Source organism: Oncorhynchus gorbuscha, linkage group LG17 (genome assembly GCF_021184085.1).
Source record: "Oncorhynchus gorbuscha isolate QuinsamMale2020 ecotype Even-year linkage group LG17, OgorEven_v1.0, whole genome shotgun sequence".
NCBI lineage: Eukaryota > Metazoa > Chordata > Actinopteri > Salmoniformes > Salmonidae > Oncorhynchus > Oncorhynchus gorbuscha.
Genome location: NC_060189.1, coordinates 16584595 through 16611317, shown reverse-complemented (window position 1 = coordinate 16611317; position 26723 = coordinate 16584595). Strand labels below are relative to the sequence as shown.

General features: G+C 43.3%; 1 protein-coding gene across 2 annotated transcripts in view; it reads right to left on the bottom strand.

The window, feature by feature from the left end:
• Nucleotides 1-26723, bottom strand: part of LOC124001883 (leukocyte tyrosine kinase receptor-like) — an 84613-nt gene that overhangs the window by 14494 nt on the left and 43396 nt on the right. For both annotated transcript variants that reach the window (XM_046309015.1, XM_046309016.1), the window contains exons 8-18: nt 25957-26057; nt 25430-25590; nt 25101-25195; nt 22501-22599; nt 22087-22261; nt 9631-9781; nt 6531-6650; nt 2933-3089; nt 2283-2465; nt 1538-1636; nt 137-289 (exon numbers count right to left, since the gene is read on the bottom strand). In XM_046309015.1, coding sequence (XP_046164971.1) covers nt 137-289; nt 1538-1636; nt 2283-2465; nt 2933-3089; nt 6531-6650; nt 9631-9781; nt 22087-22261; nt 22501-22599; nt 25101-25195; nt 25430-25590; nt 25957-26057 — 1494 coding nt within the window. The remainder of the gene's footprint in view (nt 1-136; nt 290-1537; nt 1637-2282; nt 2466-2932; nt 3090-6530; nt 6651-9630; nt 9782-22086; nt 22262-22500; nt 22600-25100; nt 25196-25429; nt 25591-25956; nt 26058-26723) is intronic.

The window sequence follows — 26723 nt, the reverse complement described above, 5'->3', positions numbered from 1 at the left end:
TCTCCTTTTATGAGTGTACCATTTCAAGAGAAACACAGTGGTAGATCTGTGAAATTCTCAAGGACAGAGTTTTAAATTTAGTATATATGATCCCAAAACAGATCTAGTAAAATGAGGGTTTTTACTTGACTGTTACCTGTGCAGGTGACGTTGTCACTGGCCAGTACCTCCTCGTTGTGACAGAGGCAGATGATGAGTTGAGTGTCCTCGTCCCATTTGCAGCTCTGGGTCTGGCAGTGACCGCAGTTGAGCTGCACCTTGATCTCACATTCTCCATGGCTCTCCATGGCTGAGTGGGGAGAATGACAGAGGAAGTTCACCACATGAATCTCACAAGAAGAATGCTGTAGCAGAAGCACTGGTCAACTTAGCCATATCTATGGCTAAAAAGAGAAGCTGTTTTGCAATCAGTGTTCTTTCTCTTCTTCATAACGTTGTCAAACACTGGACTTCAATTCTTAACTACGGTCAACTAAAACAAATCATGGTTTCACTGTAAAGTCGGTACATGCATGGCCATGAGTCAGTTAACTGTTTTAGTTTGTGTCTTTTTCTTGTCTGTCACTACACAGAGAACTGCTTTGTATTCTATCCTGCATTGGCGGCACAAGCATTGGACTCAAATGACATTGTCGTGCCGTAAAGAATTGAGGGGCTGTCTGTTCCTCTACATCCTTGAAAAAAGAGAAGGTTGCATGGCGCCGGGATCAACAGGATCCGTGAGGCCCCTGAATGAGTTAACTAGTGTCTGAGGGATGAGGAGCCCTTCTTCTCCCACTGAACGAGAATCAAGTGGTGGAGACACACAAACCTCTGTGTTACGGCCTTGGCTCGCTCTCTGCTCTCCCCCTCCTCCCTTCTTCTCCCACTGAACGAGAATCAGGTGGTGGAGACACACAAACCTCTGTGTTACGGCCTTGGCTCGCTCTCTGCTCTCCCCCTCCTCCCTTCTTCTCCCACTGAACGAGAATCAGGTGGTGGAGACACACAAACCTCTGTGTTACGGCCTTGGCTCGCTCTCTGCTCTCCCCCTCCTCCCTTCTTCTCCCACTGAACGAGAATCAGGTGGCGGAGACACACAAACCTCTGTGTTACGGCCTTGGCTCGCTCTCTGCTCTCCCCCTCCTCCCTTCTTCTCCCACTGAACGAGAATCAGGTGGCGGAGACACACAAACCTCTGTGTTACGGCCTTGGCTCGCTCTCTGCTCTCCCCCTCCTCCCTTCTTCTCCCACTGAACGAGAATCAGGTGGCGGAGACACACAAACCTCTGTGTTACGGCCTTGGCTCGCTCTCTGCTCTCCCCCTCCTCCCTTCTTCTCCCACTGAACGAGAATCAGGTGGCGGAGACACACAAACCTCTGTGTTACGGCCTTGGCTCGCTCTCTGCTCTCCCCCTCCTCCCTTCTTCTCCCACTGAACGAGAATCAGGTGGCGGAGACACACAAACCTCTGTTTTACGGCCTTGGCTCGCTCTCTGCTCTCCCCCTCCTCCCTTCTGGCCCCCAGTGACACTGATGAAGGAGGAGAAAGCCTTACCTGCCAGCGGATGGAGAAATATTTCCCCCATGGGATTAACAAAGGAGATGCCATCATGACCGCCCGCTGTGATGTCATCAATCAGCGCAGCATCGCCACCTTGATTTAGATGAAACACGATATCAAAGATAAGTGAATGTAGAGAGATTGTAAAAGTCTATGTTTGAGCTAATAATAACAATGGTTTATTATTGCTTGCATAACATATGCTCACATTATAAATGGCAATCTTTATTTTGGTCAAAGACGGTCTGGGTAGGGGGAGTATGTGTGGTATATTAACGATGTTGAAAGAAATCACGTTTTTCTCAGTCTGTACACATCTCCTCTCAGTGTGTGCCATGTTTTTCAGAGGAGGCAAACGGACCTCCAATCTTATCAGTCAATTAAGTAGAACTTTCTTCCCCAGACAACACAAAAAGCAGGGTCTTTCATGATCTCAGTATGAGTTTAACCTGTATCATAATATCACAACATTCAGAGAGGGATGTTCATTCTGTCACCAATCCAGACTAGTAAATCATACCAGATAAAGGCAGAAAAGCAGTGAATGTTATCAGCCTTCGCCTTTCCTTGGGGCCAATGAAAATTCTCCAGCATAAATGTATTTGTCAGATTCATCACAGCTAGAAAAGAGCTGGAGGCTACAGAGGGAGGATCTTAAATCCTATTATAACACCCCTAGCAGTACAGTATGGCACATAAGGAAAGCAGTAAATATTATTATGAGTGTGTGTTAGATTACCTCTGTATCCGCCTCCTCCTCCTCCAGCAGTGCAGGCTCCCCCTCCCCCTCCAAACCCCCCGAAGGTGGCCCAGGACAGTTTGGATAAGGCTTGGGGGCAGGAAGAACCCCCCTCTGCTCCCTCCAGGAGAGACTTCCCTGCCCACAGGTGGCTGGAGGAGTCCTTCCAGCCTCCACCTCCCCCTGAAGCACACACACACACACACCTCATTTAGCCATCACTCTCTCTAAACACTTCTTCTATTGATGTTTGCATAAGATAGGTCGATAAATTCTCCATAAGAACTTGCTGGTCAAGGAGGATTTACAGGGAATGTTCCATGAGTCTTTTCCAAGTACATTAATACAGTATTGCCATATACACTATGCCTTTTCTTCCTTTTCAATGGTTGCATAGGTCAAAAGGCTGCAACCAAGATTATAAGCAGACCCATAGGATAACCAGGGGTCAGGGCCAGCTTCTTGATATAAACACATGCACTCCTGCCCTTTCTCTGACACCTTCTACTGGAGACGCTCAAGTAGGAGCTTTAGCAGTCAGAGAAATGAAAGCCATGTGTTTTCAAGGAGCAGATAGCTAGCTCTGTGAAGAGAATCTCAGAGGGAAGGGAAAAGTGGAGGGGTGAAGTGAGGGGGGAAACCCAACCAACCTGCTGCTCCAGTCTTGCCATTGGAGCTGGAGGCCACTGTGTCGTTCTCATACTGCTCCAGAGGGATCTGGTCCAAGCTGCTCTCTGGGTCCTCCAGGTAGGCCTTCCCTCCACCACCAGCCGCTATCAGTAGAGGCACCAGCACCCCACCCTCCATCTGGCAGGGGTCACAGGGGTCACAGTCAAACACAATAGCAGCTTAAAAGGTCCAATGCAGCCATTTGTATCTCAATGTCAAGTTATTTCTGCCTAACAATTAAGTATCTTACTGTGATTGTTTTCAATGGTCAAAAATAAACAAAAATAGCTTCTTAGCAAAGAGCAGTTTCTTAAGCAATAATTTTGCTAGGACTGTCTGGAAGTGGTCTGAGTGGGTTATTGGCAGAGAGGATTGAAATTTATCGCCCGGTAATGTCACTAGGCAGACAAAAACTCCATCCCACCAAAACAGGCTGAAAAAAAAGCTTACACTAGGGGGCTTTATTTTAACAAACCTAACACAATGGTAAATCTAAGCGCAGGCGGTAGAGCTATAGTTTCAGGAGGTTGTCAGTAATATTTTTACTATTGTCAATATCACAATTATCAGCACATTTGCTGGCGTTGGCGTGAAAGGGCTGAATGAATAAACAAGTTGTGGGTGTGTCTAGGCTTGGCCCCTCACTGGCCAATCAGGACGTGCTCCATAGTGAAATATTGTATGTGGTTGCTTCAAGTTGTGTATTTATGGTCTTTTATGTACTGCCTTTGTATCAGTTCCAATGTTAGTCCATTATAGTTTGTTAAATAGCTTACAGAAACCCCAAAAAATGTAGACCTATTTTTGATAAATACATTCACTTCAACCCATTTGCAGTCCATATTGTTCTAAGTAATTGCACGGCTTCAACAGCATTCTAGCAGGGGCTAGTCCTACTGTAAATTGAATTATGGCTTAGCATTGTGGCTTAGCATTATGGCTTAGCATCGACACTATTTTTATTATTGATAAGGCCTAAAAAGAAAATGAATAATTCGAATCAAATTCTAAACAAAACAACAACTTATTTTAATATTAAAACAAAGCAGATCCAGCAGATTTTAGGCACATCCAAATCTTTTCACAGTAGCTGGACAAAGATCCTGAATAAATACAGTGCCTTGCGAAAGTATTCGGCCCCCTTGAACTTTGCGACCTTTTGCCACATTTCAGGCTTCAAACATAAAGATATAAAACTTAATTTTTTTGTGAAGAATCAACAACAAGTGGGACACAATCATGAATTGGAACGACATTTATTGGATATTTCAAACCTTTTTAACAAATCAAAAACTGAAAAATTGGGCGTGCAAAATTATTCAGCCCCCTTAAGTTAATACTTTGTAGCGCCACCTTTTGCTGCGATTACAGCTGTAAGTCGCTTGGGGTATGTCTCTATCAGTTTTGCACATCGAGAGACTGGAATTTTTTCCCATTCCTCCTTAGAAAACAGCTCGAGCTCAGTGAGGTTGGATGGAGAGCATTTGTGAACAGCAGTTCTCAGTTCTTTCCACAGATTCTCGATTGGATTCAGGTCTGGACTTTGACTTGGCCATTCTAACACCTGGATATGTTTATTTTTGAACCATTCCATTGTAGATTTTGCTTTATGTTTTGGATCATTGTCTTGTTGGAAGACAAATCTCCGTCCCAGTCTCAGGTCTTTTGCAGACTCCATCAGGTTTTCTTCCAGAATGGTCCTGTATTTGGCTCTATCCATCTTCCCATCCATTTTAACCATCTTCCCTGTCCCTGCTGAAGAAAAGCAGGCCCAAACCATGATGCTGCCACCACCATGTTTGACAGTGGGGATGGTGTGTTCATGGTGATGAGCTGTGTTGCTTTTACGCCAAACATAACGTTTTGCATTGTTGCCAAAAAGTTCAATTTTGGTTTCATCTGACCAGAGCACCTTCTTCCACATGTTTGGTGTGGCTCCCAGGTGGCTTGTGGCAAAATTTAAACGACACTTTTTATGGATATCTTTAAGAAATGGCTTTCTTCTTGCAACTCTTCCATAAAGGCCAGATTTGTGTAATATACGACTGATTGTGGTCCTATGGACAGAGTCTCCCACCTCAGCTGTAGATCTCTGCAGTTCATCCAGAGTGATCATGGGCCTCTTGGCTGCATCTCTGATCAGTCTTCTCCTTGTATGAGCTGAAAGTTTAGAGGGAGGGCCAGGTCTTGGTAGATTTGCAGTGGTCTGATACTCCTTCCATTTCAATATTATCGCTTGCACAGTGCTCATTGGGATGTTTAAAGCTTGGGAAATCTTTTTGTATCCAAATCCGGCTTTAAACTTCTTCACAACAGTATCTCGGACCTGCATGGTGTGTTCCTTGTTCTTCATGATGCTCTCTGCGCTTTTAACGGACCTCTGAGAATATCACAGTGCAAGTGCATTTATACGGAGACTTGATTACACACAGGTGGATTGTATTTATCATCATTAGTCATTTAGGTCAACATTGGATCATTCAGAGATGATCCACTTCATGATTGTGTCCCACTTTTTGTTGATTCTTCACAAAAAAATACAGTTTTATATCTTTATGTTTGAAGCATGAAATGTGGCAAAAGGTCGCAAAGTTCAAGGGGGCCGAATACTTTCGCAAGGCACTGTAGAAAGGGAGAATGTCCACTCACCGTTGTACTGCTCCCAAATAGGCCTATGTTTTATGAACATAGTCGGAACCATCTTAGAGATCAGATCGCCTTCACACATCTTTACAAGTTGCATTATAAGTGTCCCATGTACATTGTCACCTTAAAACCAGGTAGGTTAATAATTCTAATAAGTTTGGTTGTAATACAATTTTATGAAAAACAAGCAATCAGTTTTTTTTAACAACAACAATAATAAATAAATGTCAAATGTAATGACGTCATAAAATGTCCAGGATTAAAGACACCGTTGAACCAGCCTTCGTTATAGTAGGCCCGACGGAGGGCTTTAGGCCCGACGGAGGGCTTTCGGAAATTAGCACATTGGATTATGTTTTTAAGGACACACCTTAAATATTTCCAGCCACCCATCTGAGTGCAAGCAAAATGATATTAGACAGGTAAATAGCTGAACCTGGCATTAGGGCTGGACATGCCAGTTTTTAAATGATAAAATTGCAAACTAACGTGCATTTGACACTAGCGCCGCCTTAACACTTGCCAAAAATAGAATCCTAAAAGTCCATTATCATAATTTTCACAATTTCACAGTATTGTTCCAACCTCATAGTGTGGAAATATATATAAAACACAGGAAAATACCATTTTTAACTGCACTCAGCTTTTACGAGGACCACTCTACCCTCTGCCATAGTCCATAGTGCAACTGAGGGTCCAGTCCAGCGTTTCAAAGAGATAAAACCTCTGGATTAAAGGGTTCTTGTCATACAAACCAGTTAACATAAACTCTGTCCTCTACTGCTTGTAACACTACATCTGTAGATAAAATACCATGATAAATCATATTTTAGAATGGCGTCAGAAGATCTTCTAAGCTCATCCATCGGTTCATATCGAACAGCTACATGTGCTTCCGATGGACACCATCATGGCTTTCAAGTTAGGTCTTACCTTGTAGATATAGGTGGCTCCTCCGCCTCCCCCTCCTCCTCCTGCCCACTCTTCACCAGTCAACTCATCTTCTATCACCGACGATTCCCCCAGGCAGATCTTCTGTGTCAGGGGATTTCTCTACAGAGAACATTTGAATGTGGTTAGATCAGAGAGAGAAGTGGCTGCAAGTCTGAGATGTTCTTTTCAATACCATCAGGAGATACATACTTCAGGATGGCACCCAAGATAGCAGAAAGTTGAAAGGAAAGTAAACGCTCACTGATATGAATCAGACATATTTGAACAGCAGGTTATCCGGAAACACTTTATTTGGATAGTCCATCTGTAGACGCTCTATAGACTATTTACAGACTCAGTAACATGTCGACTAACTATCTACTAACCCAAACCCTAGCTCTAACTCTAACCTTAAACCTTATTCTAACCCTAAACTTAACCCTTACCCTTACCCAAACCCTAGCTCTAACTCTAACCTTAAACCTTATTCTAACCCTAAACTTAACCCTTACCCTTACCCTAACCCTAGCTCTAACTCTAACCTTAAACCTTATTCTAACCCTAAACTTAACCCTTACCCTTACCCTAACCCTAGCTCTAACTCTAACCTTAAACCTTATTCTAACCCTAAACTTAACCCTTACCCTTACCCTAACCCTAGCTCTAACTCTAACCTTAAACCTTATTCTAACCCTAAACTTAACCCTTACCCTTACCCAAATCCTAGCTCTAACTCTAACCTTAAACCTTATTCTAACCCTAAACTTAACCCTTACCCTTACCCTAACCCTAGCTCTAACTCTAACCTTAAACCTTATTCTAACCCTAAACTTAACCCTTACCCTTACCCTAACCCTAGCTCTAACTCTAACCTTAAACCTTACCCTAACCCTAGCTCTAACTCTAACCTTAACCCTTACCCTTACCTAGCTCTAACTCTAACCTTAAACCTTACCCTAACCCTAGCTCTAACTCTAACCTTAACCCTTACCCTTACCTAGCTCTAACTCTAACCTTAAACCTTACCCTAACCCTAGCTCTAACTCTAACCTTAAACCTTATTCTAACCCTAACCCTAGCTCTAACTCTAACCTTAACCCTTACCCTTACCCTAACCCTAGCTCTAACTCTAACCTTAACCTTACCCTAACCCTAGCTCTAACTCTAACCTTAAACCTTACCCTTACCCTAACCCTAGCTCTAACTCTAACCTTAAACCTTATTCTAACCCTAAACTTAACCCTTACCCTTACCCTTACCCTAACCCTAGCTCTAACTCTAACCTTAAACCTTATTCTAACCCTAAACTTAACCCTTACCCTTACCCTAACCCTAGCTCTAACTCTAACCTTAAACCTTATTCTAACCCTAAACTTAACCCTTACCCTTACCCTAACCCTAGCTCTAACTCTAACCTTAAACCTTATTCTAACCCTAAACTTAACCCTTACCCTTACCCAAACCTTAGCTCTAACTCTAACCTTAAACCTTATTCTAACCCTAAACTTAACCCTTACCCTTACCCAAACCCTAGCTCTAACTCTAACCTTAAACCTTATTCTAACCCTAAACTTAACCCTTACCCTTACCCAAACCCTAGCTCTAACTCTAACCTTAAACCTTATTCTAACCCTAAACTTAACCCTTACCCTTACCCAAACCCTAGCTCTAACTCTAACCTTAAACCTTATTCTAACCCTAAACTTAACCCTTACCCTTACCCTAACCCTAGCTCTAACTCTAACCTTAAACCTTATTCTAACCCTAAACTTAACCCTTACCCTTACCTAACCCTAGCTCTAACTCTAACCTTAAACCTTATTCTAACCCTAAACTTAACCCTTACCCTTACCCTAACCCTAGCTCTAACTCTAACCTTAAACCTTATTCTAACCCTAAACTTAACCCTTACCCTTACCCTAACCCTAGCTCTAACTCTAACCTTAAACCTTATTCTAACCCTAAACTTAACCCTTACCCTTACCCTAACCCTAGCTCTAACTCTAACCTTAAACCTTATTCTAACCCTAAACTTAACCCTTACCCTTACCCTAACCCTAGCTCTAACTCTAACCTTAAACCTTATTCTAACCCTAAACTTAACCCTTACCCTTACCCTAACCCTAGATCTAACTCTAACCTTAAACCTTATTCTAACCCTAAACTTAACCCTTACCCTTACCTAACCCTAGCTCTAACTCTAACCTTAAACCTTATTCTAACCCTAAACTTAACCCTTACCCTTACCCTTACCCTAACCCTAGCTCTAACTCTAACCTTAAACCTTATTCTAACCCTAAACTTAACCCTTACCCTTACCCTAACCCTAGCTCTAACTCTAACCTTAAACCTTATTCTAACCCTAAACTTAACCCTTACCCTTACCCTAACCCTAGCTCTAGCTCTAACTCTAACCTTAAACCTTATTCTAACCCTAAACTTAACCCTTACCCTTACCCAAACCCTAGCTCTAACTCTAACCTTAAACCTTATTCTAACCCTAAACTTAACCCTTACCCTTACCCTAAGCCTAGCTCTAACTCTAACCTTAAACCTTATTCTAACCCTAAACTTAACCCTTACCCTTACCCTAACCCTAGCTCTAACTCTAACCTTAAACCTTATTCTAACCTAAATTCTACCCAAACCCTAAACTCTAACCTTAAACCTTATTCTAACCCTAAACTTAACCCTTACCCTTACCCTAACCCTAGCTCTAACTCTAACCTTAAACCTTATTCTAACCCTAAACTTAACCCTTACCCTTACCCTTACCCTAACCCTAGCTCTAACTCTAACCTTAAACCTTATTCTAACCCTAAACTTAACCCTTACCCAAACCCTAGCTCTAACTCTAACCTTAAACCTTATTCTAACCCTAAACTTAACCCTAACCCTAACCCTAACTTTAAACTTTATCTTAACCTAACCCTAACCCTAACCTTAGCAATCAGTTGCTTTTCAACAAATAGTTTGTTGATAGTATGACCATCTGTAGAGCATCTACAGATGAAAAATCCGGACTATCCAAATAAAGTGTGACTGTTTATCCACCCATAATGCCACCCGAGGTATCCTAACTCTCCCCTCTACGACTCACCCCTGGACAGGCATCCTCCCCCTGATGTCCCACCAGTATATACATGATGTCTCCCTTCTCAAGAGGGAAGATAGCTGAGATGAAGACCCCGTGGGAGCGCTTGTTGTGGTTCTTTGCTCCTTTGCCACCTGCGGCTCCATAGGCTGAGATCCTAAGGATTGCACAGTAAACCATAGAAATGAAATTAATAGAAAGTGTGTCTTCAGTCAAGTCAATGATGGCATAATGGGTGGACTGGCAGCCATTTTGAGTGCACCCATGCCAGGAAATAAAAGCAAGAAGTGTACCCTTCAATCTGTGTTGTGATTTGTTGACATTACAAAAATACATTCCATTGTTTGATCCACATAAGTTAGCATCATTTGAATGAACATTCTACATGACCATGGAAATCCAGCATCAGCTGATAGACCATTCCAAAATACAATGGAAATGATTGAATCACAATACCAGGCAGCAATTGCGAGTGTACCTATGAGTTACCAGATTGCCAGGGTTAGAGCTTCCAAGCCCATTCTATTCATTCTATTTCTATGCTGTAAACTGTGGTGGCAAAATGACAAACTTTGTTATGTACCTGCTCTGTATGAGACTTAAAACCTGTACATTTCCACTGGCTGTTTCTCTCATGTAAGAAAAAGCCAGTGTTCTTCCTCTATTTTCTGAGCAACTTGGTCGCTCGGCCAAAGACAAAGAGCCTCTGAGAGTGACCACAGGTTTTGGTTCATCCAGTTCTTTTCGTATCTTTCAAAGGCACAGCTGTGTGGAGATAAGAGAACAGAGACTAGCTTGAGCATCAGCGACAAGTCTATCAGCAGAAAGGAGTAACACAACTGGTGTTTTCACTTTGTGTGCGATGTTCCCACCATGATCTCACACACCTGCTAAACTGCCACATAAACAGAGGTTGTAATGTCATATAAAGGCTGAGACTCAACTCGTTTGTTGGGCTCTTAACTCTGCTCTGTTGTTGAATGGATTGTTAACCAGCTCCAGATTTGCAAATCTTCTAATAAAAAGTTGTTGTTTTGAAAAATCTGCCATCTCTCTTCCTTTTGATGAGAAATTCCACAACAATTCTTGTCGATGAGAATGGGATGGCTAACTCCGTTCGCTGATCGCTCCTGGGACTCCAAGGTTAACTACACGCAGGGGCTGCATTAGATGTGGCTTGGGGAGCCCACACTCCGCCTGAGTGGAGCAGAAGGGACCCGCCTCGGACCCTCCCCTCCAGTCAGCGTCAGTGGACAAATACGCCATTCCGAACAATAAAATTAAGGTTGAGACTGACGTCTCTAAAGTGCATGTTCAAATATAGATATTGTTATAGTCACAGAAGACTACTGTGTGTAGAGGAAAATTCACTGTGTGTGAGTTTCACTGTGTGTGAGTTTCACTGTGTGTGAAGAAGACCTTGTCTTAGTGACACGGAGGGCTCTACTATGTGTGAAGAAAACCTTGTCTTAGTGACAAGGAGGGCTCTACTGTGTGTGGAGAAAACCTTGTCTTAGTGACAAGGAGGTGAGCTCTTAGTGACAAGGAGGGCTCTGTGTGTGAAGAAAACCTTGTCTTAGTGACACGGAGGGCTCTACTATGTGTGAAGAAAACCTTGTCTTAGTGACAAGGAGGGCTCTACTGTGTGTGGAGAAAACCTTGTCTTAGTGACAAGGAGGGCTCTACTGTGTGTGAAGAAAACCTTGTCTTAGTGACAAGGAGGGCTCTACTGTGTGTGGAGAAAACCTTGTCTTAGTGACAAGGAGGGCTCTACTGTGTGTGAAGAAAACCTTGTCTTAGTGACAAGGAGGGCTCTACTGTGTGTAGAGAAAACCTTGTCTTAGTGACAAGGAGGGCTCTACTGTGTGTGAAGAAAACCTTGTCTTAGTGACAAGGAGGGCTCTACTGTGTGTGGAGAAAACCTTATCTTAGTGACAAGGAGGGCTCTACTGTGTGTGGAGAAAACCTTGTCTTAGTGACAAGGAGGGCTCTACTGTGTGTGGAGAAAACCTTGTCTTAGTGACAAGGAGGGCTCTACTGTGTGTGGAGAAAACCTTGTCTTAGTGACAAACCTTGTCTTAGTGACAAGGAGGGCTCTACTGTGTGTGGAGAAAACCTTGTCTTAGTGACAAGGAGGGCTCTACTGTGTGTGGAGAAAACCTTGTCTTAGTGACAAAAACCTTGGAGAAAACCTTGTCTTAGTGACAAGGAGGGCTCTACTGTGTGTGGAGAAAACCTTGTCTTAGTGACAAGGAGGGCTCTACTGTGTGTGGAGAAAACCTTGTCTTAGTGACAAGGAGGGCTCTACTGTGTGTGGAGAAAACCTTGTCTTAGTGACAAGGAGGGCTCTACTGTGTGTGGAGAAAACCTTGTCTTAGTGACAAGGAGGGCTCTACTGTGTGTGGAGAAAACCTTGTCTTAGTGACAAGGAGGGCTCTACTGTGTGTGGAGAAAACCTTGTCTTAGTGACAAGGAGGGCTCTACTGTGGAGAAAACCTTGTCTTAGTGACAAGGAGGTGTGTGTGGAGAAAACCTTGTCTTAGTGACAAGGAGGGCTCTACTTTGTGTGTGTGGAGAAAACCTTGTCTTAGTGACAAGGAGGGCTCTACTGTGTGTGGAGAAAACCTTGTCTTAGTGACAAGGAGGGCTCTACTGTGTGTGGAGAAAACCTTGTCTTAGTGACAAGGAGGGCTCTACTGTGTGTGGAGAAAACCTTGTCTTAGTGACAAGGAGGGCTCTACTGTGTGTGAGAAAACCTTGTCTTAGTGACAAGGAGGGCTCTACTGTGTGTGGAGAAAACCTTGTCTTAGTGACAAGGAGGGCCTACTGTGTGTGGAGAAAACCTTGTCTTGTGACTCCGGGGAGGGCTCTACTGTGTGTGGAGAAAACCTTGTCTTAGTGACAAGGAGGGCTCTACTGTGTGTGGAGAAAACCCTGCTTTACAACACATTGTTTGGCAAAGTACTAAATTAATATGAATTAATATGCCATGGTTTGTAAAAGTCAGATGTAAATCCATGAGTTATGTGAGATAGAAGTAAGAAACTATTCCTGCAGGTTAGCACATTATTTTGGAAGGAGCAATTTGACCAATGGAGTCGTAGGTGAATTGGTTATACTTGGGATAAAACACAGGGGGAAATAGGGGGAAATACTGTATGGGTACAGAATTCTAAATCACATAAAGAAATGACAAAATATTTTGATGGCGAAGAAACAAACCCTTTTGAGTTAACCTATGATGCATTTATTTTGGAGTTAACCCATATTTCATTTGAAGAAAGAATGAGATCCCTAACTAAATATTGCTTGTTTTGTGTGTTTGTTTTTGAGTGTGTGTGTATAGATAGAGTTTCCAAATGGGAGCCAAGAGCAGCAGGGGAGAACCCTGTCGGACCAAACCGCAGACTGGACCAGGTGAAGGTAATGGTGGATAAGTGGGGCAGGAACATTCGGGAACAGGTACCGCTCTGGCACAAGGTAGCAGACTTTCCCTTGAAAGGCACATTAAGTGAAATTTTGTTTGCAGAATGTCGAAATAAGTTACAGGACTTTGAGAGATTAACCAAGAAAGGCAAGGCGAGTAGAATAGACTGGGATGATTTTAAGAAGTGGGAAAAAGAAGCAGAGAAGGGCAGATAAGAACATTAAAGGAATAATGGTAAATGATTAGAAAAGAAGGAGAAACAATGACTTTCCACCTCGCTATTATACCCTTGTATCCACTGCACCAGCACCTGCTCTTGTTGTCCAACAACGGTCTGCTCAGCCCCCCCTCCCGCCGCAGCTCTACCCCCAACAAGACCTAATAGGACTGCAGGACCATCAGAACCCTCAGAGGCAGCCCCAGGGCAGTAGGAACCATTCTACACATCACCAACAATGACTCCCGTTTCACTGGAGGACTACATGCATAGATTGGAGAACTGTTTCCGCAAACACAGTGGCATCAGACCAGCAACCGATGACTACAACAGCCTCGACACCAGCGTTCCTTGCTGAAAATGGCCACAAAGTTTCTAAGAAAAAAAAGCTGGAGCTTGGGTTTAAAACTGTTAAGTATCTAGGACATGATATTACACTTTGGCAGGAAATTGGCTCTAGAGCGTGATTCTATCTGTACCACAGCCAGTACCACAGCCAGTACCACAGCCAGTACCACAGCCAGTACCACAGCCAGTACCACAGCCAGTACCACAGCCAGTTACAAAACGACATATGTTGACACTCACAGGAATGGCAGGCTATTGTCGAGCCTGGCTGCCTGAATATGCTGAGGTTGTACAGCTACTCTCTGACCACAAGGTGGCGATGAATGACAAGATACAATGGAATCCAGGGGGACACAAGGAGAACCATTAGTGGTTTATGCAATGACTACGGTTGCCACTACTCTAGAGAGGGCTAAATTACCACCACATCGGTCAGCCCAAGCTGCATAATTGTTTGCGCTCACTCGAGGATGCATTTTGGCTTTGGAATTGAATTTAAGGGAACAAAATGTAATAAAAAGTATGTCTGGAATTAGTTAACTGATTGATCTAAGAGTTGACTGGGTGGTCATCAAGGACCTCCGCAGAAAGATTTGGCACCAACAGCGCATAATAGCTGCTCCAGCTCGAGCCAACGGCAGACTCAGGACGGGAGTCCAGCAGAAAATAGCCAGCCCATTGTTTAAGAAGTCGGAGATCAATGCATCAGCGTGATGATTGTCCTCTTTGCACAGATGAAGAGTGTACTTCTGTATAACTGTTGAAATTATTCCCTTAAGAATGTTTTGCACCATGTGAAGGTAAAGATCTCAGTGGCACAACAGAAGCCATTTACAAAGTTAACTTCTTATGGCTGGGAGGTGCTGTTTCCACATTCGGATGAAAAGTGTGCCCAGAGTAAACTGCCTGCTACTCAGGCCCAGAAGCTAAGATATGCATATTATTAGTAGAAAACACTCTGGATAGAAAACACTCTGAAGTTTCTAAAACTGTTTGAATGATGTCTGTGAGTATAACAGAACTCATACAGCAGGCAAAAACATGAGAAAAATCCAACCAGGAAGTGGGAAATCTGAGGTTTGTAGATTTGTAGAATGTTTTTAGCATAAATATTCAAAAATGTTTAAACCGGAGAATTAGAAATACTAATTCTAATTAAATACTAATTACACTAACTAAAATACTAATACTAATTGGGTCACTGTATAAGAATGGCTACTCAAATGGAGTGAACATTGCAGAAAGGAGGCAAAAAGGTCAAGCCAGTTTTGGTCTCCATAGTGGATCAGAAGTTTCACAGCACCTTGAGTCAGGCTGTAACAGTGGCAAAGTTAAGGTTGTGCCTAACAGAGGAACACTAACTTGTATCATCAGCTCAAATCATGGTTAATATTGACATACCAGCGGCAAGAAAAAGTATGTGAACCCTTTGGAATTACATGGATTTCTGCATAAATTGGTCATCACATTTGATCTGATTTTCATCTATGTCACAACAATAGACAAACATAGTGTGCTTAAACTAATAACACACACACTTTAGTATTTTTCTTGTCTATATTGAATACATTATTTAAACATTCACAGTGAAGGTTGGAAAAAGTATGTGAACCCCGAGGCTAATGACTTCTCCAAAAGCTAATTGGAGTCAGGAGTCCTGTCAATGAGACAAGATTGGAGATGTTGGTTAGAGCTGCCTTGCCCTAAAAAAAACACTCACAAAATTAGCATTTTCTATTCACAAGAAGCATTGCCTGATGTGAACCATGCCTCAAACAAAAGAGATCTCAAAAGACCTAAGATTAAGATTTGTTGACTTGCATAAAGCTGGAAAGCCTTGATATTGTATTGTTGATTAGCTAAAAGCCTTGATATTCATCAGTCCATGGAAAGACAAATTGTCCATAAATGGAGAAAGTTCAGCACTGTTGCTACTCTCCTTAGGAGTAGCCATCCTGCAAAGATGACTGCAAGAGCACAGCGCAGAATGCTCAATGAAGTTAAGAAGAATCCTAGAATGTCAACTAAAGACTTACAGAAATCTCTGGAACATGCTAACATCTCTGTTGACGAGTCTATGATGCGTAAAACACCAAACAACAATGGTGTTCATGGGAGGACACCACGGAAGAAGCAACTAATGTAAAAAAAAACATTGCTGCATGTCTAAAGTTTGCAAAGGTGCAGCTGGATGTTCCACAGCGCTACTGGCAAAATATTCTGTGCACAGATTAAACTACAGTTGAGTTGTTTGGAAGGAACACACAACACTATTTGTGGAGATAAAAAGGCACAGCACAGCACACCAACATCAAACCAACATCAAAACATCATCCCAACTGTGAAGTATGGTGGAGGGAGCATCATGGTTTGGGGCTGCTTTGCTGCCTCAGGGCCTGGACAGCTTGCTATCATCAACAGAAAAATGAATTACCAAATTTATCAAGACATTTTGCAGGAGAATGTTAGGCTATCTGTCTGCCAATTGAAGCTCAACAGAATCTAGGTGAATCAACAGGACAACGACCCAAAACACAGAAGTAAATCAACAACAGGATGAATGGGTTCAACTGAAGAAGATAAGCCTTCTGCAGTGGTCCAGTCCTGAGTCCTGACCTCAACCTGATTGAGATGCTGTGGCCTCACCTCAAGAGAGCAGTTCACACCAGACATCCCAAGAATATTGGTGAACTGAAACAGTTTTGTAAAGAGGAATGGTCCAAAATTACTCCTGACCATTGTGCAGGTCTGATACGCAACTACAGAAAATGTTTGGTTGAGGTTATTGCTGCCAAAGGAGGGTCAATCAGTTATTAAATCCAAGGTTTATGTACTTTTCCCACCCTACACTGTGAATGTGTACACGGTGTGTTCAATAAAGACATTACTTTAAACAAAATTGTTTGTGTGTTATTAGTGTAAGCAGACTGTGTTTGTCTATTGTTGTGGCCTAGATGAAGATCAGATCAAATTGTATTTATGCAGAAATCCAGGTATTTCCAAAGGGTTCACATACTTTTTCTTGCCACTGTAGCTATAGATTTACTGTAATCAGAGCTCAGCTGAGCCCCCAGACTACTCCGCTGTCCCCATAGATGAACCCCTTTTGGCTGCAGGTAAGAACCCTTTTGAATTCCATGTAGAACACTGTGGGAATGGTTCTACATGGAACCAAAAGGGTTTTTTACCTGGAACCAAACGGGTTTTACCTGGAACCAATAAGGGTTCTTCAAAGGTCATCCTATGGGGACAGCCGAAGTATCCATTTAGGTTCTAGATAGCAGTGTAAGATAGACAACAACATACCAACGCTAATAAAGATGTGCAGAGAAGCTCCCCATATCTTCTCATTGCCTATCCTTACCCCTATTAACCAGTGGTGTACCACAGTCTCTGAGAGGTTGAGAGAATTTGCATTTTTAAAATAACATTTCCTGCTATTCTACACAGAGACAATGTAGCAATTTTACAGCTAATTTCCTGTATTCTTTCGATGGTTTATGACGTGTTCATATTCTGTCTGGGGAGGGGAGGGGGCACCAGAGAGATCTTAAATTATTAGAGGGCCTATGTCATAAACCCTCAAAGTTCCAGAAAGGGGTGAAAATGGCAGTCATATTGGTGTCTAACTGGAATTAATGGCAGCCATAACCAGACTAATTGGAATGAATAGCATTAGGGGCATAATCCTGATTTTACTTATGCAGATAAAATAAAACAAAGTCATGTGAAATATCAGAAATGTTGTAATATAATTATTACCAACCTTAAATATTGTAATATAATCATAAATACTGTTTATACAGGTTTTATACACATTTTCTGTATAATTAGCCTGGATCCCGAGCGGCACAGGCACTGCATCTCAGTGCAAGAGGCGTCACTATAGTACCTGGTTTGAATCCAGGTATCACATCCTGCCGTGATTGGGAGTCCCATAGGGCGGCGCACAATTGGCCCAGTAATGTTGGGGTTTGGCTTAAGTAGGCTGTCATTGTAAATAAGAATTTGTTCTTAACTGGCTTGCTAGTTAAAAAGGTTAAATAAAATATATAATAAATATATGTAAACAGAGCATGAATGTCAAAACATTTTGTCACACCTTGGTCATTGTATTTTGTGTTTTTGTTATATGTTTGGGTAGGCCAGGGTGTGACATGGGTTTATATGTTGTTTTTCGTATTGGGGTTTGTAGTATTTGGGATCGCGGCTGATTAGGGGTGTTGTATAGGCTTGGCTGCCTGAGGCGATTCTCAATTGGAGTCAGGTGCTTATCGTTGTCTCTGATTGGGAACCGTATTTAGGTAGCCTGAATTTCGCTTTGTAATTCGTGGGTGTTTGTTCCTGTCTCTGTGTAGTGTTCACCAGATAGGCTGTAATAGGTTTCACGTTCCGTTTGTTGTTTTTGTATTTATGAGTTATTTCATGTACCGCAATTCCTTCATTAAAGTCATGAATAACCTACACGCTGCATTTCGGTCTGACTCTCTTCATTCAACAGACGAACGCCGTTACACATTTAGAGTGATTTGTACTGATTTCAGCCAGTATATGGCTGTGGATTAACCACATTGTTTTAAAGGAATGTTGGCATATTGCCGGTTAATTTGAAACATTTATGGAATCATTCCCCTAAAACTGTCTCGCTAGCTAGCTAACAAACATACATACAGTGCAGATAAATTCTTCAAATTCATTATTTAACACAATATCTTATCACTCGACTGGCAAACCATAGTTGACCAATTCCCTGACCCAATTGGCTGACATTTATCCCATTTTCAGAAAGTTCATGTCCATTTTAGTATTCTAATTCCTAATTCTATGGGGGCAAACTCCTAGGGTCCCCCAAGAGCCCCTGGGCCCCCAGCCTTGTTGGGGATGCGGCGGTGTATGGCAATCCAGTGCTTTTAGCATCTAGTGTTGTAATAAGGCCGCGTGACTAGGACAGCAAACCAAAAAAATGAGTTCAAAGCCTCGGTTTGGCAGGGGCCAGATTAGGGAGAGAGAGTGAGCACAGATAGACTAATCTAAGTCTCTATCCGGTGAGTCATGCTTCTCACTCTGCCCCAGTCTTTCTATCTCTCACACACACGCACACACACACACAGACACACACACACACAGACACACACACACACAGACACACACACACACAGACACACACACACAGCGCAGAATGGCAGGCAGGCAGGCAGGCAGGGGCTGAGCCCACGTCTTACTCTTCCTCCCCTAACTTGGATGATGTGAAAATCAATCCTGATACTCCAGAGACTTGCCTATATTGATCGGTCTAGCAGATCCGTGACACTTAGTAGTATAGAAACTGTATTTAATCAGTTGACTGATTTTTCAGGTTGTGCTGCTTCCTGCCAGCTGTCAATACTGATGTACAGATGCAATCATTGGTCAAGGGGCTTGTTTCAAGCATCTTCTGCACCGCTCCCGAGTATACTACTCGCCAATGTCCAACCTCTTGACACCAAGGTAAACAAAATTAGAGCAAGGGTTGCCTTCCAGAGAGACATCAGAGATTGTAACATTCTCTGTTTCATGAAAACATGGCTCACTGGGGAAATTTTATCAGAGTTGGTACAGCCAATCGGTTTCTTCATGCATCGCAGCGACAGAAACAAACATCTCTCTGGTAAGAAGAAGGGTGGGGGTGTATGCCTTATGCTTAACGAGATGTTGTGTGATCATTAAATACAGGAACTCAAGTCCTTTTGTTCACCTGACCTAGAATTCCTTAAAATCAAATGCCAACCTCATTATCCCCCCCCCCCCAAGCAGACACCTCGACGGCCCTGAAAGACCTTCACTGGACTCTATGTAAACTGGAAACCATTTATCCTGAGGCTGCATTTATTGTAGCTGGGGATTTTAACAAAGCTAATCTGAAAACAAGGCTCCCTAAATTGTATCAGCATATCGAATGCGCGACCCGGGCTGGGAAAATTCTGGATCATTGCTACTCTAACTTCCGTGGCGCACACAAAGCCCTCCCTCGCCCCCCTTTCGGCAAATCTGACCACGATTCCATTTTTGTGGCTCCCAGCCTATAGACAGAAACTAAAACAGGAAACGTCCAGGCTCAGGTCTGTTCAACCCTGGTCCGACCAATCAGATTCCACGCTTCAAGATTGCTTTGATCATGTTGACTGGGATATGTTCCAGACATCCTCAGACAACAACATTGATGTATACGCTGATTTGGTGAGCGAGTTTATTAGCAAATGCATCAGTGAGGTTGTACCAACGGTGACTATGAATACCTTCCCTAATCAGAAACCGTGGATTGATGGCAGTATTTGCGCAAAACTGAAAGCGCGAACCACTGCTTTTAATCATGGTAAGGCGACCGGAAACATGACTGAATACAAACAGTGTAGCTATTCCCCCTGCAAGGCGATCAAACAAGCTAAGCGTCAGTATAGAGACAAACTGGAGTCGCAATTCGACGGCTCAGACACAAGACGTATGTGGCAGGGTCAACAGTCAATCATGGATTACAAAAATAAAACAAGCCCACATTGCCAACACCGACGTCTTGCTCCCAGAAAAATTATACAACTTCTTTGCTTGCTTTGAGGACAATACAGTGCCACTGACACAGGCCGTTACTAAAACCTGCGGGCTCTCCTTCACCGCGGCCGACATGAGTAAAACATTTAAACATTTTAAACCTCGCAAGGCTGTCGGCCCAGACGGCATCCCAAGCCGCGTCCTCAGAGCATGCACAGACCAGCTGGCTGGTCTATCCCAGTCTCCTGTTCCCACATGCTTCAAGAGGTCCACCATTGTTCTTGTTGCCAAGAAAGCTAAGGTAACTGAGCTAAACAATTATTGCCCCGTAGCACTCACTTCCATCATCATGAAGTGCTTTGAGAGACTAGTCAAGGATCATATCCCCTCCACCCTACCTGACACCCTAGACCCACTCCAACTTGCTTAGCTCCCAATAGGCCACAGATGACGCAATCACAATCACACTGCACACTGTCCTAACCCATCTGGACAAGAGGAATACCTATGTCATACCTGTTCATCGATTACAGCTCAGCATTTAACGCCATAGTACCCTCCAAACTTGTCATTAAGCTCGAGATCCTGGGTCTCAACCCTGCCCTGTGCAACTGGGTCTTGGACTTTCTGACGGGCCGCCCCTAGGTGGTGAGGGTAGGCAACAACATATCCACCCCGCTGATCCTCAACACTGGGGTTCCACAAGGGTGCGTTTTCAGCCCTCTCCTGTACTCCCTGTTCACCCACGACTATGTGGCCATGCACGCCTCCAACTCAATCATCAAGTTTGCAGACAACAATACAGTGGTAGGCTTGATTACCAACAATGAAGAGACGGCCTACAGGGAGGAGGTGAGGGCCCACGGAGTGTGGTGTCAGGAAAATAACCTCATACTCAACGTCAACAAAACAAAGGAGATGATTGTGGAATTCAGGAAACAGTAGAGGGAGCAGCCCCCTATCCACATCGATGGGACAGTAGTGGAGAAGGTGGAAAGTTTAAGTTCCGTGGCGTACACATCACGGACAAACTAAAATGGTCCACCCACACAGACAGCATGGGGAAGAAGGCACAACAGCGCCTCTTCAACCTCAGGAGGCTGAAGAAATTTGCCTTCTCACCGAAAACAAACTTTTACAGATGCACAATCGAGAGCATCCTGTCGGGCTGTATCACCGCATGGTTCGGCAACTGCTCTGCCCACAACTGTAAGGCTCTCCAGAGGGTAGTGAGGTCTGCACAACGCATGACCGGAGGCAAACTACCTGCCCTCCAGGACACCTACAGCACCCGATGTCACAGGACGGCCAAAAACAACCACTCGAGCCACTGCCTGTTCACCCCGCTATCATCCAGAAGGCGAGGTCAGTACAGGTGCATCAAAGCTGGAACCGAGAGACTGAAAAACAGCTTCTATCTCAAGGCCATCAGACTGTTAAACAACCATCACTAACATTGAGTGGCTGCTGCCAACATACTGACTCAATCTCTAGCCACTTTAATAATAAAAAATTGGATGTAAAAAATGTATCATTAGTCACTTTAAACAATGTCATTTTATATAATCTTTACATACCCTACATTACTCATCTCATATGTATATACTGTACTCTATACCATCTACTATGCCGCACGGCCATCGCTCATCCATATATTTATATGTACATGTTCTTATTCATTTCTTTACAATTGTGTGTATTAGGCAGTTGTTGTGAAATTGTTAGATTACTTGTTAGATATTACTGTACAGTCGGAACTAGAAGCACAAGCATTTTGCTACACTCGTATTAATATCTGCTAACCATGTGTATGTGAACAATACAATTTGATTTGATTTGATATGGTTTAGTCTAGTGCAAAAGTGCTCCGATTGCAGAAACAGTTGCTGCCTGTAGCTTTCATGTTTCTACAACATTAGAAGAACATATCAAGACTTGTACCCACATGTATCTGTTGGTGGCTGGTACCCTCCAGGTCTGCACTCCTTTGAATGGGCCGTCCTTACCAACAGTGACATTGAAGTTGGTGTTGCGGTACGCGCTGTCACACTGGGCCTGGGTGGGGCCTCGGGGGCCACTGGCCCCACAGGATGTGAACCACCAGGTCATCAGGGACACCTCTGAAGAGAGGAGACAGACACGTCAGTCAACAAACAAACTCCCTGTGTTGCACAGAAAGAAGACAGACAAACAGACATATGGTAGAACAGCTGCTGAGGAAATCAAAGGAAATTATGTTAATGGGGCACCTTGTTTATTATGACAAATGGCCAGGAAAAACCACTGTGAAAATCAAACAGCAAAGGCCATTAGTGATAGAAATGCTAAATATATTCCTTTGGAACAGCTGGTAGTGTACCTGAGGCAGAGGGCTCTGGAAGGGGGCTGAGGAAATCTAGCTCACTGATGGAGTCCATTTCATGGAAGAATCTGTGTCCGAGCAGCAGGGAGTTGAGATCTGAGAGGAGGGAGACAGACACATTCATCGCTACAAAACATTCTCTTTCATACATTTTCCATTAATCATGGTCAAATCAAAGACAGAGACAGAGATAGAATTTAGAATGTAGATTTGTTTTAGTGAGCAGCTTAAGGTCCAAATCTTAGAAGATAAAAAGACATACAATAAGAAAAAAAGATTATATCTAGAGGCTAAAAGGGCTCTCTGGCTGTCCCCATAGGAGAACCTTTTGAAGAACCCTTTTTGGTGCCAGGTAGAATCATTTTGGTTTCCATGTAGAACCCTTTCCAAAGGGTTCTGCCTGGTACCAAAAATGGATCTGTCTGGGACCAAAAATGGTTCTACCTGGAACCAAAAAGGGTTCTCCTACGGGGACAGTCGAAAAACCCTTTCTAAGCATGTATGAGCTCCAGGGTGCTGATGGGACTTGGGGTGATGGAAAGACAGACAGACAGACAGACAGACAGACAGACAGACAGACAGACAGACAGACAGACAGACAGACAGACAGACAGACAGACAGACAGACAGACAGACAGACAGACAGACAGACAGACAGACAGACAGACAGACAGACAGACTGACTGACTGACTGACTGACTGACTGACTGACTGACTGACTGACTGACTGACTGACTGACTGACTGACTGACTGACTGACTGACTGACTGACTGACTGACTGACTGACTGACTGACTTATGGAAAAAGTGGAGAAAGACGAAGGGCTTTAGGAGATAAGTAATAATTGTTAGGGAAGACATTGTGAAAGTGTTAGCAGGAGACAAGTTAAGGGCGGAATTGATTTAGTAGCTGCAACTAGATGTGGAATTTTGTAGGGTCTGGAGATGTGCTCCAGTAAAACATAATAGGTACGATAAATCTGCATACTGATCATATCCCGCCCAATTGGCGGCTGTCTGGCGTCGCCAACTTGCATGCCTTGCACGAAACCGGGCATACCTCTGCAAGCCCCCCTCCTCCCTTCCTTACAATATTTACTTAACCGCATCTGCGTACAATGCCTATCAAATAAAACTAATGTTGGCAGGCTTCCCCCCAAATGTCTGACCAAAGAGCTTTATGGTAGATAACAATGGATGAAGTGAAGAAGATCTGTGCTCCAGTGTGACAATAACGTATGTGACACTGGAACCTGCTGATTTTATTGTCAGATTGTGGATTCAATCCCAGGGAGAAGTATTCGACGGTCGGTTTCCCCCATTCAGAAGCAATCAGGCAGTGTGTTGTCTTTCAGGGGAGCCCTCCAGCTGATTTGGAGATGGTGGTTAGCCGACGCATCTGTGTGCATCATGCTTCGGTTCCTCTCTTTCTTTGACTCTTCCTCAAAAGCACTATTGTTTCCAGTCTTAAGGCATGCTCTATTTACGGTCTCATCTGCAACTCCATGGGGGTGGACCTGAAGTTGTTATGGGGCGTTGCTCTCCACTGAATGTACTGTGTCTAACTAGAATCTATTCAGTTCCTCCTACACAAACGTCATGGCATCACTCAGGAGAAGGGTGTGATTCAGTGATATAGGCCATGTGAGCTAATAGCCATCATCTAGTGGTCCTTTAAGGAATCTATTTCAAATCAAATCAAATTGTATTTGTCTCATGGGCCGAATACAACAGTAGACCTTACAGTGAAATGCTTACTTACAAGCCCTTAACCAACCATACAGTTTTAAGAAAAATCCCAAAAATAAAATAAATGAAGTAACAAATAATTAAAGAGCAGCAGTAAAATAACAATAGCCGGGCTATATACAGGGTACAGAGTCAACGTGCAGGGGGCACCGGTTAGTCGGTTAGTCGAGGTAATTGAGGTAATATATACATATGGTAGAGTTATTAAAATTACTTAAGCATAGATAATAACAGGAGGGGGGGGGGGACAATGCAAGCAGTCAAGGCAGCCATTTGATTAAATGTTCAGGAGTCTTATGGCTTGGTGGTAGAAGCTGTTTAGAAGCCTCTTGGACCTAGACTTGGTACTCTAGTACCGCTTGCCGTGCGGTAGCAGAGAGAGCAGTCTATGACTGGGGTGGCTGGAGTATTTGACCATTCTTAGGGCCTTCGTCTGACATCGCCTGTTATAGAGGTCCTGGATGGTAGGAAAATTGGCCCCAGTGATGTACTGGGCCATATGCACTACCCTCTGCAGTGCCTTGCAGTCGAAGGCCGAGCAGTTGCCATACCAGGCAGTGATGCAACCAGTCAGGATGCTCTCGAGCCCCAGGCTGTAGTGATGCCTCAGCACTGCGATGTAGTGCCTTAGACTGCTGTGCTACTCAGGAGGACGAAAGCGGCCCCTCTCAATCAGTAAATATAACCTTAAAATATTTAGGGAGTTTTACCTGAGAAATGATTCAATGATGTGTTTGGAGCCCTCCAAATAGTCGCTCACTGTACTCGAGCCATACAGTATGTTATAGTATCTACATTGAGACCTGACTGTTTGTGTTGTGTACAGATTGTGTTGCATGGAGGGCTACCTGTGTCAAAGCATGCTGCCCCCAGGGTGATGTCATCTAGGGCGATGTCAGCCTTGGAGCCTGGTCCCCACAGAGCCTTCACCTTGAGGTGGAACCTGGAGGAACACAGATCACAATGAATGGAGAGAAACACAGTATGACATTCAATCTAGATTTCACATTAGTTTTTGTTTTATTAAAATACCCTAAATTCTTTCACATTCTTTCACAGCAATCATCTATCAAACTACAATCACTCAAGAAACTCTAACTCTGAACTTTATGTAATGTTATGTTATATGTGTTGACACCTCAGGTCAGTAATTAAGCAGTACATTAGGGCACCATACCCACTGAGGAGGGCAGGTAGCTGTAGAGTGATGTCCTGCCAGTTATCTTTCCACTGTCCAGACCTCTCCCACACCAACCGGGACAAGGTAGTACTATTTTCCTCTAGTGACAACAGCACGGTGCCATTAAACTCCCCATAGAGATACAGGGAGAAATGCAACTGCAGACAGAGACATCCAGAGAGGATGTGAATTAGTGAATTTCACGACATACTTTTTGAAAACTTTAACATGACTTAAAACTATATGAAGTTTGATATTCTGTGTGTAGTACCAGATGACGGCTCTCTGTTATGATAGACCAGCTGTCTGGGGGGGAAATCGGACTAATTACAAAATATGCTAATCAATAGACAGGCCTTGGCTATGGCTAGCATCTCTTGAGGGTGGTTCTAAAACTCCCATAATGAGGATGTCTAGAACTCATCAGTGAGTCATCAGTGAACATGTTGTTGGAAGGGGAGATTGTCTCATCATTAAGGAAGCCGTTGGGTGGCTGGATAGATATGCCCATTTACGCCTCTCACCTGACAGGCTGTGGTAGAGACCGGTTGTGGGAAGGAGTAACTCCGGACAGACACCTCATGACTGGAACTACTCCTTCTCACGGCCAGGAACAGGAAGTGCCCTGAGTGAAAAGACAATAACCACAACAAAGAGTGGAGTTGACACTGACGTAGTGCACCAGTCAACAGGGCATGGCTGATAGAGCTCTGACGAAAACAGTCTTTCAGTCCTCATCTCAAAAACAATACATGCTGCTGGGCTTCATAATACTCAAGTGTTATAACTGATTGTAAATCATCGACAAACTGTCCAAAGGAATGTAATTCTATTCAGTGATAACCCAATAGGGCATTCCTCCTTTAGGCCAACCAAGCCTTTAGGTTCCAAATGTTTTGAAAACTTGAATTGGAATGAAAATCAAATCAAATTGTATTAGTCACATGCGCCGAATACAACAGGTATATAGACCTTATAGTGAAATGCTTACTTACAAACCCCTAACCAACAATGCAGTTTAAAATACATTTAAAAAACTGAATAAGAACAAGAAATAAAAGTAACAAGTAAATAAAGAGCAGCAGTATAAAAACAACAGCGAGACTATATACAGGGGGGTACCGGTAGAGAGTCAATGTGCGGGGGCACCGGTTAGTCGAGGTAATTGAGGTAATATGTAAATGTAGGTAGAGTTATTAAAGTGACTATGAATAGAATATAACAACAGAGATTAGCCACGGTGTAAAAGTGTGTGTGTGTGTGTGTGTGGGGGGGGGGGGCACTGCAAAAA